The sequence below is a fragment of the Myripristis murdjan genome, chromosome 9 (assembly GCF_902150065.1).
Source record: "Myripristis murdjan chromosome 9, fMyrMur1.1, whole genome shotgun sequence".
Lineage (NCBI taxonomy): Eukaryota > Metazoa > Chordata > Actinopteri > Holocentriformes > Holocentridae > Myripristis > Myripristis murdjan.
In genome coordinates, this window is record NC_043988.1 from 25,605,108 (window position 1) to 25,617,552 (window position 12,445).

The 12,445-nt window shown below is 40.8% G+C and overlaps 1 protein-coding gene across 2 annotated transcripts; it reads left to right on the forward strand.

Moving 5' to 3' along the window:
* The first annotated feature begins 149 nt into the window (after nt 1–149).
* On the forward strand, nt 150–12,166 carry LOC115365846 (B-cell linker protein). 2 transcript variants are annotated; one of them, XM_030061040.1, is made up of 19 exons: nt 150–268; nt 3,891–3,916; nt 4,131–4,165; nt 4,307–4,344; nt 5,816–5,909; nt 6,056–6,141; nt 6,287–6,347; nt 6,543–6,674; nt 7,619–7,644; nt 7,733–7,769; nt 7,915–7,993; nt 8,211–8,241; nt 8,444–8,492; nt 8,611–8,716; nt 8,948–8,985; nt 9,461–9,504; nt 9,600–9,668; nt 10,305–10,463; nt 11,310–12,166. In XM_030061040.1, the coding sequence occupies exons 1-19, from the start codon at nt 260–262 to the stop codon at nt 11,424–11,426; spliced, it is 1,236 nt and encodes a 411-aa protein (XP_029916900.1). In that variant the 5' UTR covers nt 150–259; the 3' UTR covers nt 11,427–12,166. The 2 variants fall into 2 exon arrangements, with proteins under 2 accessions (XP_029916900.1, XP_029916901.1); XM_030061041.1 differs by having other exon boundaries at nt 8,465–8,492.
* Nucleotides 12,167–12,445: the final 279 nt, after the last annotated feature.

The following is a 12,445-nucleotide window of genomic DNA, read 5'->3' on the forward strand; positions in this document are numbered from 1 at the left end:
TGGGGAAACTGTGAGGCGGTGTAACATGAACACACTGCAGGTTTCCAGTTGTGTGTGGGCTTGTCGAAGGGCAGGCTCTCCAGCGGCAGGTGCGACTGTCTGTCTGACACACAGGTAGGAAATGCAAATGAGGACAGTAAGAGCTGCTATTCACCTCCACCGTCTGTATCGCTCCGTTTGAATCTCACATCTATTTGCATCCAAGACCGAAACAAAGACATTTCCTCATGACTTGAAGCTGTGAGACTCGTCCTCAATCATGACAATGGTAATGTACACTTTTAATTTTGTTATTTGGTGGTTTATTTTCTGTCAACATTGCATGGTGTGAGAGGGAAGTGAGCCCGGCTTTTATTATTGTAGGAAGTGAGTCCAGTTTTCCTTTTTTTATTTTAGACATCTCTCTTTTTGGACAGTTTGACAGTGTGTGAAAGAGGGCATAGTCATTGTTAAAGTGGTTGGAAAGAGTGTGTGGACACTAAAAACTTGAAAATAAGCCGACAGCCAGTGTTTTCAGGTGGACTGAATATAAACCCAGTCACAGGTGTCTGCACACTCACTTGTTTTAAAACAGACCTCAAGCTCACAGAAAGAATAAGAAAGATGGTCATTTTCTTTTTTTTAAGAAAACATTTGGTACAAACTTTGAGAAGCAGTCCTCCATAAAATCAATTTGCTTCAATGAATAAATGATTCAAAAAAATATTTTTCAGTTTGATGTATTCATAGCACTATATTTTTTTATTATGTAATTGATTAATTCAACTGTTACAACTGAGTAACAGTTTTTGCAGATGCTCCTTTTTGAAGTACACACACAAAAGCTGGTGCTCCCTTGCACTTTGCACATTTTTTGGGTGTTTTGGTTGAGATCTTGACCAAACTATATCTGTTCTTTCAGTTTAGGACTACAAACGTTTAATTCCAAAGTTGAAGAAAAAAAATCTAGAAGGCAACAATAAAAATAGCATTTGCTTCATTTGGGTCAAATTGCATCATTGGCATGTATATTTTATGTGTTGTTGTCTGCGACACTTGTAGTTATGGGTTTTGGTATTTAAAATGGTTTCATTTCTGCCTTTATTACACGTGGATGTAGATCATGTAGATTTACTACTATTATTTCTTAAAGTGATAAACTTGTTTTTTTAATGTTAACTTTTTTCTCCTCCAAGGAGACTCTTAGGGAAGTTTCTTAGTCAAATTTTATAATGAAAAACTGGTGGTGAAACTGACCAGTGGAAACTTGAGGTGTATGTTTGCATTTGTTTGCTGTTGTTGGAATATCTGAGCTTCTTAGTTTCCAAGTTTAATTCCCTGCGTTGTCATTGGTTGGAAGCAAACTTAAAAAAAAAAAAAAAAAAAAAAAAAATCAACACACACACACACACACACAATGAGGGTGAGAGCCAATCTGTGCTGTCGCTGCACTGAAACTTGAGTTAATAAGTGAGAGTGTGTGGGCACCTCAGAGGGAAAATCACAACTATTTGTCCCTGGCGTCCCAGTGGACAGACGTCATGCCCATTTAATCTGTGGCCCTGAATCGTTGCTATTTAACATTTATTAGATGTGGACAATATGTTTATATGTTTGTTGTTAGTAGTTTGTCGTGACGATTCAGGCAATGTATCCCCTCTTTCCTCATTTTTTTCTAAGTTCCCTCCTCAAAGTTATTCTCACTCGCTCTGTGAAAATGTTAAAAGTGAATAGGTGTGCCCCTCAAAAATTATGGTTGCACTATGGTTCTGCTTTAGTGCACCGTTTATGAGTTTTAAAACATTGTGCATGGTCTGTATACACCTGAAATATGAGAGGCTTATTCTCTTCAAGTTGAATTTCACTTTTGGGGATTTCAGAGCACACACTACGGCTGACCATCTCTACTAGAAGATAGAGACGTACAGCAACCGTGACCCGGTGTTTCTGATTTTCAGCACGATCTGCTACATGATTGTAATTACGTAACATTTTCTACTCTGTGCCATGAACTGTTCACACAGGTACACAAACTGCTATCTGCTGAATAATGAAAATTTGAATGATGGCAGTCATGTGTCTTGTCCTTGTTTGCATCATTTGTTTCATGGCTTTTTCCTTTTCCTCCTGGTGGCCTCCCAAACCACAACACTATTCTTCTCCTCCGAGGTGTGACACAAGGTATTGTTGTTCCTCTGAAACTCACCATCAGAGAGCAGCTGCAACACAACACTGTGGTTTGTAGAAAGCATTGTGCTGTTGTTCAAACTTCAACAGACTCAGAAATGTTTTCTGGGATAGCTGATGTCAGTCAGATGTCAGAAGAACAAATATGTACAGTAACTCTCTCCTTTTTTTCCCCTCACCTCTCACCTGTGGAGTGTTTACCACACACAGTAAATAACCTGGTGTGTGACATGCTGTGTGTGTGTCTGTGAAAGAGAGCCACAGAGAGAGAGAGAGAGAGAGCGAGAGAGAGAGAGGGAGAGAGAGAGAAGGAACGACAAATCTTACCAGCCTGTTAATCCCTCCCTCTCTCCCGGTCCGTCCGTCTGCGATCATTTACATCAGCACTTCCTCCACAGCCGGCGCTGCTGTGAACAGGCCCTGTGTGAAAACACTGATAGCTCCACTTCCTGATTTCACCTGACATGTGTGTTTATCTTCATTTAATCATGGCGATGAAATAATGCACAGTACAGCCTGTCCCTATGGTTGAACGCTGTTGTGATTTCACCGATAATGTTCATTAATTTGTGCAACACTGATTCCCAAACAACCATCACAATGTTCAGTAAGCAAAACTCCAAATTCAGATAAACTCACAAGAAACAAGATTAATGACTGTGCCCACTGCACATGGTGTTAGTGGAGTGTGTGTGTGTGTGTGTGTGTGCGTGTGCGTGTGCGTGTTTTAACTATATCTAATAGCGGCGCGACACCTTGTCTTCTTTAATAAAGCTCTTTTGTCTCTTTTGTCCAACAGTGTGACTTTCACTACAAAGCATCCATTGACTCAGCTCTGGTTATAGCTGTGATGTATGAGGCTGATTGGAAACCTTTAACTACATGTAAATCATAAACTAGGGCACAAATGGGCAAAATAAGGCCCGCGGGTCAGATCCAGCCCGCTAGACAATTTGATCTGGCCCACAGACATAAATCATGATTTATAGCTGAATCCAAGCCCCTTGCTGCATTTTATGTTTGTACAGGAAAATAAATTATTTTGTTTATTTCACAAATGTGCTGGCTATGTCAGATATAAGTTGAGCTTGAGATGGTAGGATACTCATGCACACGCTGTGTGGCTGGCACACAGGTCCATGCTGGCTCACAAAATCACAAAGAGCGCAGTGAAGCACACTGGGAAACTGTGGGCAGCCTGCACAGTTTTCACAGCGTTTTGTTTGTTTTGTTAAAACTGAGCTGATGAACATTTGTGTGCCATACTGGGTTTGAAGGGTTTCCACTTCAAAAATACCACTAGACTTGAACAAAGTGAGAGGGAGGACAACTCCACTGTTCCCACTGAGTTGTAGCATCACACACTGGTGATGAGTTCTGAGTACATGAGATAGCAATGATTAATCAACAAGGACAACAATCTACAAGGAAAAGTATTGTGGTATAACTGTTTTGAAACAAAATGCACAGGTATAGTTATCCTCTAAATTTAAAACGTGGCCCCTCATTTGGTCTTCAACTCTTTATCCGGCCCTCGAACCAAAAAGGTTTCCCGCCCCTGAACTGGACACACACTGTCACCATCTAACAGAGCGCTTAACCGTGACATGTCATATGGAGCATATGGTAGCTTGAAAAATAAATTACCAATCTTCCTGCCTCCACTCATATTTCTCTTTCTCTGTCAGTCCTTGGATGCTAATTAGATGTTTCTGTGCTTTCAGAGCTTCTTTGGAAAACTGAAGAACCTGTAAGTACAGCACCAGTTAACATAGCCAATTAACTCTCTCCATTCATGTATTATACTACATATTATACTATGATTTAATGGGGAGAAAGGACGACAGAGGCTGTTTGCTATGCATGTTTTAATAGAATTTTACACTCATTAAAATGTGTAGAAAAGCAATGGTAATACAGTACATATAATGCAGCAATACTGTGTTCTCTCTTTCTCCTGTCAGACACAGTGGGCCTCCAGCTCCGCCCAAAAGGATAGGTGAGATTTAATTGGCCGCATCAAAAACATTTAAATGTCTTGTTTACTCATTATTTTTCCAGATTCTATGCTTCTACTTTTTCTCTGTTACATTTTTGACACCCATCTCTCTCTCTTCCTCTGTCTGTCTCACTGTTTCAGATAACAGCGCAGGGCTCGGCTGGCCAGAAGATGAGTTTGTAAGTAAAAAAAAAAAAGAAAAACGATTTGACCAGGTCACTGAAGTTTTGTTTTCCTGGATTTGTTCAGATATCCACTTGATATTAAAAGGTGTGACATGTGGCGCCTTTAAAAACTGATATATCATTGTCAAATTAATTGTGATACATTGGTCTAAATTCCTGTAAACAAATGAGACCGTGGCTGGGAGGATTGCTGGCCTCAGCCTCACACTAGAGGCATTGTTAGTTGTTAGGGATGTATCACACTGTACAAGAAAAAAAAAAACACAATACCTATACACAGTTTCTACTGGCTACATAATGGAAAAATACGAATGCTGGTAGAGCTACCTGCTGTATCTTGTCCTTGTTTGCATCTGATTTCATTTCGTGGTCTCCTGACTTTTTCCTTCTCCTCCTGTTGGATTTCTGGTCCAACAGCAATATGAATTCACCTCAATATAACTACCTTTAACAAAAGAAACAAGGTAATATTGCTACCCCACCCCTCCCTCTCTGTGTCTTTGATTTCTCTCTTTACTGAAGTGGATAAACATGTTGGGATGATTTTTCCATTAGTCTTTCACTCATTTCTCTTTTTCCTAAAGTTCTGGAAAAACAGATCTTTCTACAATCCCGCAGAATTCATGCAAAATCTAGTTGTGCAGCCGATGCAAAATGCAGTGTAGAGGCAGTGGTCTTGTCTCTGCACAGTAATGTCTCAAAATGAGTGTGGCAACGATGTATTGTTGAATGCAACACATAAGGACATAAGGACATAAGGAAGTTTATTGTCATTTTGGTTATACAACGAAATTCAGTTTGGCACTCTCTCAGCAGCAATTAAAAACAAATTAACACAAGACAAAACAGGATAACATGTGCAACTTTAAAGGATATATTTAGTATTTTTCACCCCAGGCTTTGTTAAAATGTTGGTTCCCATCATTTATAATCTCACAACCTCAACCGTGTAGGCAAATAAGTCTTGAAAAATTATCCAGTGAAAAAAAGGTTGCAAAGTATGCTTTCTAACAGGTTTTATTTAGTATTAATAAAAAAAAATATATACATTGCCTTGTAAGCATTTGCACTATTCTGCTGGCTCGCACAGCTTTCCAAACTTCTGTCTGTGGTTTTCTATTAAAGTACCCATCTAGTCTCATCTAATCCCATCTAATCTTGTCTAATCTGCAGAAGTTTGCCAATTCTTGGAATGTACTGCAGTCGTTGTAAAAAAGAGTTCCAAATATAGAAATGAAAACTCGTGGTTTAAAACTTATTCTGAGTAAATTCAGATATCAAAAAGGCACACACAGCTGGACGACAAGTTTCCCATTTTCAAAAAGGACATTTATAATTTTTTTTTTTCTGAAAGGCCAAAAACGAGTTTCCTGTTGGACTTACAAGAAGCTGCGGCAGAGTGGTAAGTTTCTCGTCACTAAACCTGAAGCTGAAGTTGTGTTATGTGCATGTTTGTTTGTGTAAGGATGAAGAGGATGGGGACATGTACGAAGCTCCTCCCTGTGAACGTCCCGCCGTAAAAGTCCCGCCAAGACAAGTGGAAGAGAATGTGTATCTGGGTAAAACTCACTTATTACAGACAACAAAACAAAAGACAACAAAATATGGAATAATGTAAAATGATTAAGTAGTTTTTATGAATACAATCATCATAACATCACCTTCCTCTTTGATATGACCTCACTGATGGCACTTGTCTTTGCAGAGAGGTCGTCCAATCCTGCGGTCCCACAGAGGAGGGCTGCTCCTCCCCCCAGGCCAGCCAAAATGACACCAATGGGCAAACCTATGGTAATTAAAATGATCTGCTATGTGTGTCATCTGTGTGTGTGTGTGTTGCAGCAAACTAGAGACTGTTCAACCATTTTTTAAAGAGGTTGAGACTTTGTCAGCGCATGTTGCCGTCAGGAAATTTAAAACCCTGTGTCTCATTCAGAAACCTCCACCTCAACATGATGCTGAGGATTTCTACTTTGATCCCAGTAACAGCAACAAACGTGAGTCACTCATCCGTTTTCATCAGCCCATCTCAGTGCTTCTCATGAAAACAGCACATGTGTTATGTTGCGGTTAACCTTTTCATTTTGTCCATTAGTTTTTCCTCTACTTTTCACTGTACATCCAGTCTCTCTTTGTCCCTTTATCCATCTCCTTCATCCCGCTCCCACTTTGTCCATTTCTTTTCTCCCCAGCCCCCGAGATAGACAGAAAGGAGAAGCCTGGGAAAAGGCCGGCCCTGAAGAAAATGGCCCCTGCTCCTGCCCGCCCTGCCCCTGCTCCAGTCCCGGCTCCCATCCCGGCCCCTGCCTCCAACTTTGAGGAAGGTAATCACTACTACTGATACAAACAAAAGGATAATCAAAGCAATATTGTAAAGTAGGAAATATGTGACCTGTTAATTTGAGTGCTGCTCTCGATACCTGTTTGACAGCATTATTGTATTTCAAACCTATACCCCGTTCACAAAAGCTATTATTTGCCTTCCAAAACACTTTCTGTCAGGCAGCTCTTTCATGGGCAAGAGAGGAGTTTTTGTTACAAGCTGAGGGAATGGGAGCTTGGTTAGAATAAACAAATGCAGAAATTCAAATTTCATCAACAAACTGACTGCAAATTTATCTCCAGGAAGTGCAGCACAAAAATAACCGACTTGGCACGAAAGATGCTGCCAAAATTAAAACAAGGAATTCAAGGATTACTAGTTTCCCTTACCCCATTAACTAAGTAAGTAAGTAACACAGGAGTTTTCAAACCCCAAGTGGACTTTAATGAAGCCATAGACCCCCATCTGATGTGATTTTGCCATAGGGGTCCCTCATATGAAAAGATATTTTGTTTTGTGTAAAGTATTAAATTGTTTAGATAAATAGGAATTGCATTGTTCAGACAAATAATTTCTAAGTTATGAAACTGAAATATAATGTTACAATATGTAATCATTCATAATTCATGTATTTTGTTGTAACAATTTCTGGTGAGTTAAATTACAGAGGAGTTAAACTATTCCACATTTTGCTGAGGACCCCTTGGAAGGCTCTCAGGACCCTTTTGAGTCCCGGGACCTCACTTTGAAAAACACTAAGCAGACTAACGTACTCACAGATGTGTTAACTAAAAGTGTCTGGCAGGCTGGGCTGTCGTACGTGCACTGTGAAGTTTTTCTCATGCTGGGGAAATGTCTGTGAATTAGCTCACCACTAGGGGACTGTATGACACCACAACTGACACACAAGAGCAACTTTGTTTTTTCTTTCTTTCTGCATTTCAGATGTGTATCTGGATCCAAATGAAGATGTGAGTGTGTGTGAAATTTGGTAGCGTTATTATACTCCACTGTGTTTCAGGATGTGTTTTAGTTGATATTTGTGTCTATGTATTTCAGGGAGATAACGATGACCTGTATCTGGAACCAACAGTTGGTAGGCTGCATGCTGTTCCCACTGCATTACTCCAGCCCTGCCACTTTATACTATGAGATTATAAATTTAGTATTACAGCTGACTTCTTTAGTTACAACACCTACATTACTTCAAAATGATCATTTCCCCTCTTCCTGTCCTTCAGCCTGTCCTCCTGCTCCTCGGGGGCAGATGAGGATGCCGCCTCCTCCCAAGACAGTGGCAGCACCCGCGCCCATCCCCATGTAGGTGCACCTCACCTGGCTCAGAGTAGTTCAACAGCTTCCTAACCAGGACCTGGTCCTAATCTGGGCTATGACCTGTCTGCATAGTATTATGTCATATCAGACTGTGATGCTACTTAGTATTCTACAGAAAAATGCAAATCAAGTGAATATATCGTGGTTTCACAGTAGTGCTGTTGACACTGAATATGAAAACTGACCTGCTCTCCATCTGCAGGATAAAGCCTCCAGTTCCCAGGGCAAAGTCAGTGAGTATCTGTATTCACTGTCTCTGATTTCAGTGCTTAGTTTGATCAATATGATCCTCTGTAATCTTGTCCAAAGAGAGCTGGAGAATTCGAAATTGAAATTCTCATCACTGTGTGTTTCCATTTCCTATGTAAGAAGCTGAGTTTCGCTCCTCAGCACCTTCAGTATCAGTAAAACATTTTGATCCTTTTCACTGTTCAGTCATTATTCTCTCCCTTCCAGAGTTCACACTTCCCTGAGGTAAAAACAGGTAAAAACATCTACTTTGTACATTAAAACCTGATCCAGCACCAGTACATATGATTGAGCTTGCATAAACAGCAGTTTATAATCATAACTGGGAAAACTGACATATCCTGCAACTGTAGCCCCGCCGTCAGAAGCAAGACGCTCCACGTTTCCTGCCAAATTCCCTCCACCAACTCCCGGTGTTAAACCTCCTCTGCTACCAAACCTGAAGGAAGCTAAACCCAGGTAAGAGGCGAGGAATGAAGACAGGCAAGTGATATTTATAATGCATGTAATAAAGTGAGATAGCAGAGTGCTGATGTTTGCAATGTACTGCACATATATCACATTAGCTGCAAGTTGCGAAGCTGTAAAGATGAGCATTTGCTTCCAGCTGCTTTATGCACTGGACCCCATCAGTGCACATCTCAGGATTAAATTCAATAAATAATGTTAGCCTTGCTGGCTTTATTTCAGCCCCCCGCCTCCTCCAGTTGTGGATAGTAAGCCTGCAGGTAAGGTCACATGTCACTTTTTTTTTCTCTGCATGCATGGCCGAGCTTTGTTCAAACTTACAGAGCTTTATTTTGAAATCTAGGGGTGATTCCAAGGTTTCCAAATATACCAGACATGTCCTGCTGAATTACAGGGAAATATGTGCAAAAGCATGCCCAAGACATCGAGATATTTTTTATTTGACATAACACTGCAGCCATAAAACAATGGTATCTTGAGTTTGAATATTTCACCCAGTGTAAGTGTGACGTAGCTTTAATGAAAAGTTGCACCCAGCAGATACAGAATATGCATTTGGCATTGTTTTACAATTCAGAAAAGTTTTTTTTTTCTAACTTGATGTAAATTTAAGGGAAAACCAGAGTTCAGGAGGTTAAATGACATGAATCTGACCTATTTAACAATGTGGTTGTGATTAAATTTGAATTCACAAACCCATTTTTCACACATAACCTATTTTCTATCTCTTTTAAGCATCTTCTAGTGGTATGAAAGCTGCCAAACAATCAGGAGACGAGGTATGGCTCCCTACAGTCCTGAGAAAACACATCATGAGCTACAGGGTACCGTGTTTAAGCTGTTATTGATATATTTATGTTGTGATATATTACAGGACAAGGAGTGGTTTGCTAAAGACTGCCAGAGAAAGACTGCTGAGGACCTCCTGCTGAGGGTCAACAAGGTAAGGCAAACAGCTTGATGTGATTATATGAGGGATTCGCTGTCCTTTTGTCCTCATTTACAGAGAGGCCCTGTCTCGTTTCATGGTAAAATGAACAGCTAATGATGTGAGAGTAATTTCAGCCACAATTTGTTTTTATTTCCAACCAAGAAAAGACATAGGCTTATGGCAAGGGCACTGTGCAGACAGACAATGTGTTAATTATTGTGTGTTTATGTGTGTGTGTCTGTGTGTGGTTGGTGGTTAAAGGGGTGAGGGCAAGGGGGGGTTGACAGCCTAAGGATCTTTGTGACACACACACACACACACACACATACACAACAAACCCAAGCTGAGTGAGACGCCCTCTGGTCTGCCATGAGAATGAAATTTCCTTTCCACTATTTACTGCTCATAGTATTTTATAAACTCCTAATTCTTTATGTTTTCATTTCCTTTGCTTTTCTTCTTCTATCATCACTTGCCCTCATCTTCTTCACCTTTCCTCCTCTTCCTCCCCCATATTTCTTACCCACCCACTTTCAATTTTCCTCTTCCTTCCTCTCTGTTTCCATTTCCTCTCCTTTTGCTTTCTCCACTCTGCCTCAACCTCTGCCTTCTCCTTCCTCTTCCTCTTCCTCGCTCTCTCTGCTGTAGGACGGTGCCTTCCTCATCCGAAACAGCTCGGCCCAGAACGCCCGCCAGCCGTACACGCTGGCCGTGCTCTACCGGCAGAAGGTCTACAACATCCCATTCGCTCTTCCTGAGGAGACGCAAGGCTACGCCCTGGGAAAGGAGGGGAAGCAGAACGAAGAGGTGAGCACAGTGGCAAGACTTAGAGGGGAGAAAAACGGTAAGAGAGGGAGAGAGAGAGAGAACAAAAAGAAGAAGGTGAAGAGGAAGAGGAAGAAGAAGAAGAAGAAGAAGAAGAAGAAGAAGAAGAAGAGGGTCCAGAAGAAGAAACAGAAAGGCCATAGAATAAGACTGTCCATAGCAACTAAGAAGAAGCAGGGGAGGAAGGTCCAAAGAAACAGAAGAAGAAGGAGAAAAAGCAGAAGAAGGCCAGAAGAAGAAAAGAAGAAGAAAAGAAGAAGAAGAATAGAAGAAGAAGAATAGAAGAAATGGGTCATAATAACAAAGAAGACGATGAATAAAACGAAAAAGATGGTCTTTAGGAACATGAAGAAAAAGAAAAGCGTGACAGCCCACAGAAACAAAGATGATGGTGAAGAGAAATGTGAAGAAAGGAAGGAAGGAAGGAAAGATGGAAGCAGCAGAAGAAGAAGAGGTAGGAGGAGAAGAGGAGGAGGAATGAAAAACAAAATGAAAAAGATGGTCCTTAGAAACAGAGAGAGGAGGAAGATGAAGAAGGTCTAAACAAACAAGTAGATGAAGACAAAGAAGTTGAGTAATAATAAGAAGAAAGTTCATAAAAGAAAAAATACAAAAAGAAGAAGGTCCATAAAAACAAAGTGAAAAAGGAGAAAGAGAGAGTATAAAGAGGAGTCGTTTGGGTGCACAAAGGGCAGAGTTATGATTTGTGGAAGGAATGCAGCTCCGTAAGCATTCCTTCACAATGCACCTCTGAGATAAAAGAGAGAACTCATCGTTACTTTTTTTTTTTTCCCTCTCCCTCTATCTCTCTCCTCCTCTCTCTCTCAGATTTTCGGCAGCCTGCAGGAGATCATCTCCCACCACACGAATAACCAGCTGCTTCTGATTGATAGCAAGAGTCAGGCCAAGCACACTACGTACCTCACCCATCCCGCTCGCCCTTAAGACTACACTACCCACAAGCCCTCTCATGTTTGATGTTCGCACGGTCAGATGAGGATGATCGCACAGTTTCCCACTCAGACAGACTGTACAGCGCCCACCATACTATCATTCCTGTAGCTGCAACCCCATGAACTAACACGAACACGGGGTATAACAGGTTTTAATGTTGTAATTACTATAAATGTGACGTTAATGCCTTCCAATCCACTGAAAATCAGCAGAGTCACAGCAGTGTTGCTCCAAAATGCCCTACTCTTCATCATTTTATTGTTGCAATCGCCCAATCATGTCACTCAGTCCAACCGTCTTTGACTAAATTAAGAAAACATATCACTCTGTTGTTATAATAGCCATCAGGTTTGAACGTTTCACCCTCTTGATTGGAAATTTACACTCTTACTTTCAGATTTCGACACTCCCGTTAATGGCAAGTGCAGCACCTCTGATCATAACTATGGGTCTAGTGAAATAAGATCACGTTATTGCATGGCCTCTCCTATGTATAGCCTCATCCATTTCACTTTGAGCCGATTTCTCATTTCAGATTGAGGTCATGTGCGCTCAACCATGAAGAAGAAGTTATCATTTTTAGTTATGTGTCGACAGCCAGTGTATAAATGACTTCTAAGATTTCCGGTTTCCTGTTAGTGGCTAATTGATGCTTTGTATATATGTTACAGGTGTCATTCATTCTGGTTTGTGATGTGTTTGCTGTTGTGTAATGTAGAGACAGTGCTAAATTAAAATATACCTGCTTCATCTCTTCAGGTGAATTCATTTCAAAGATGATAATAATTAAACCTTTGTAGTCATGTGGTGGTGGTGGTGATAATTTTTCTTTCTTTTTTTTTTTTTTTATCTTCGCTTAGCTAAGCCCAAGACCTGCAGTGGATTTGCTGTTATTGGCCAGTAACCAGCAGTTACAGTGGTGCCGTGACACTTTTACTGAGCCCTGCTCTTTCACTGGGGTTTCTGTGGCGTGCAGACCTCATTAAGAGGAGTGAGTATAACATGAATGC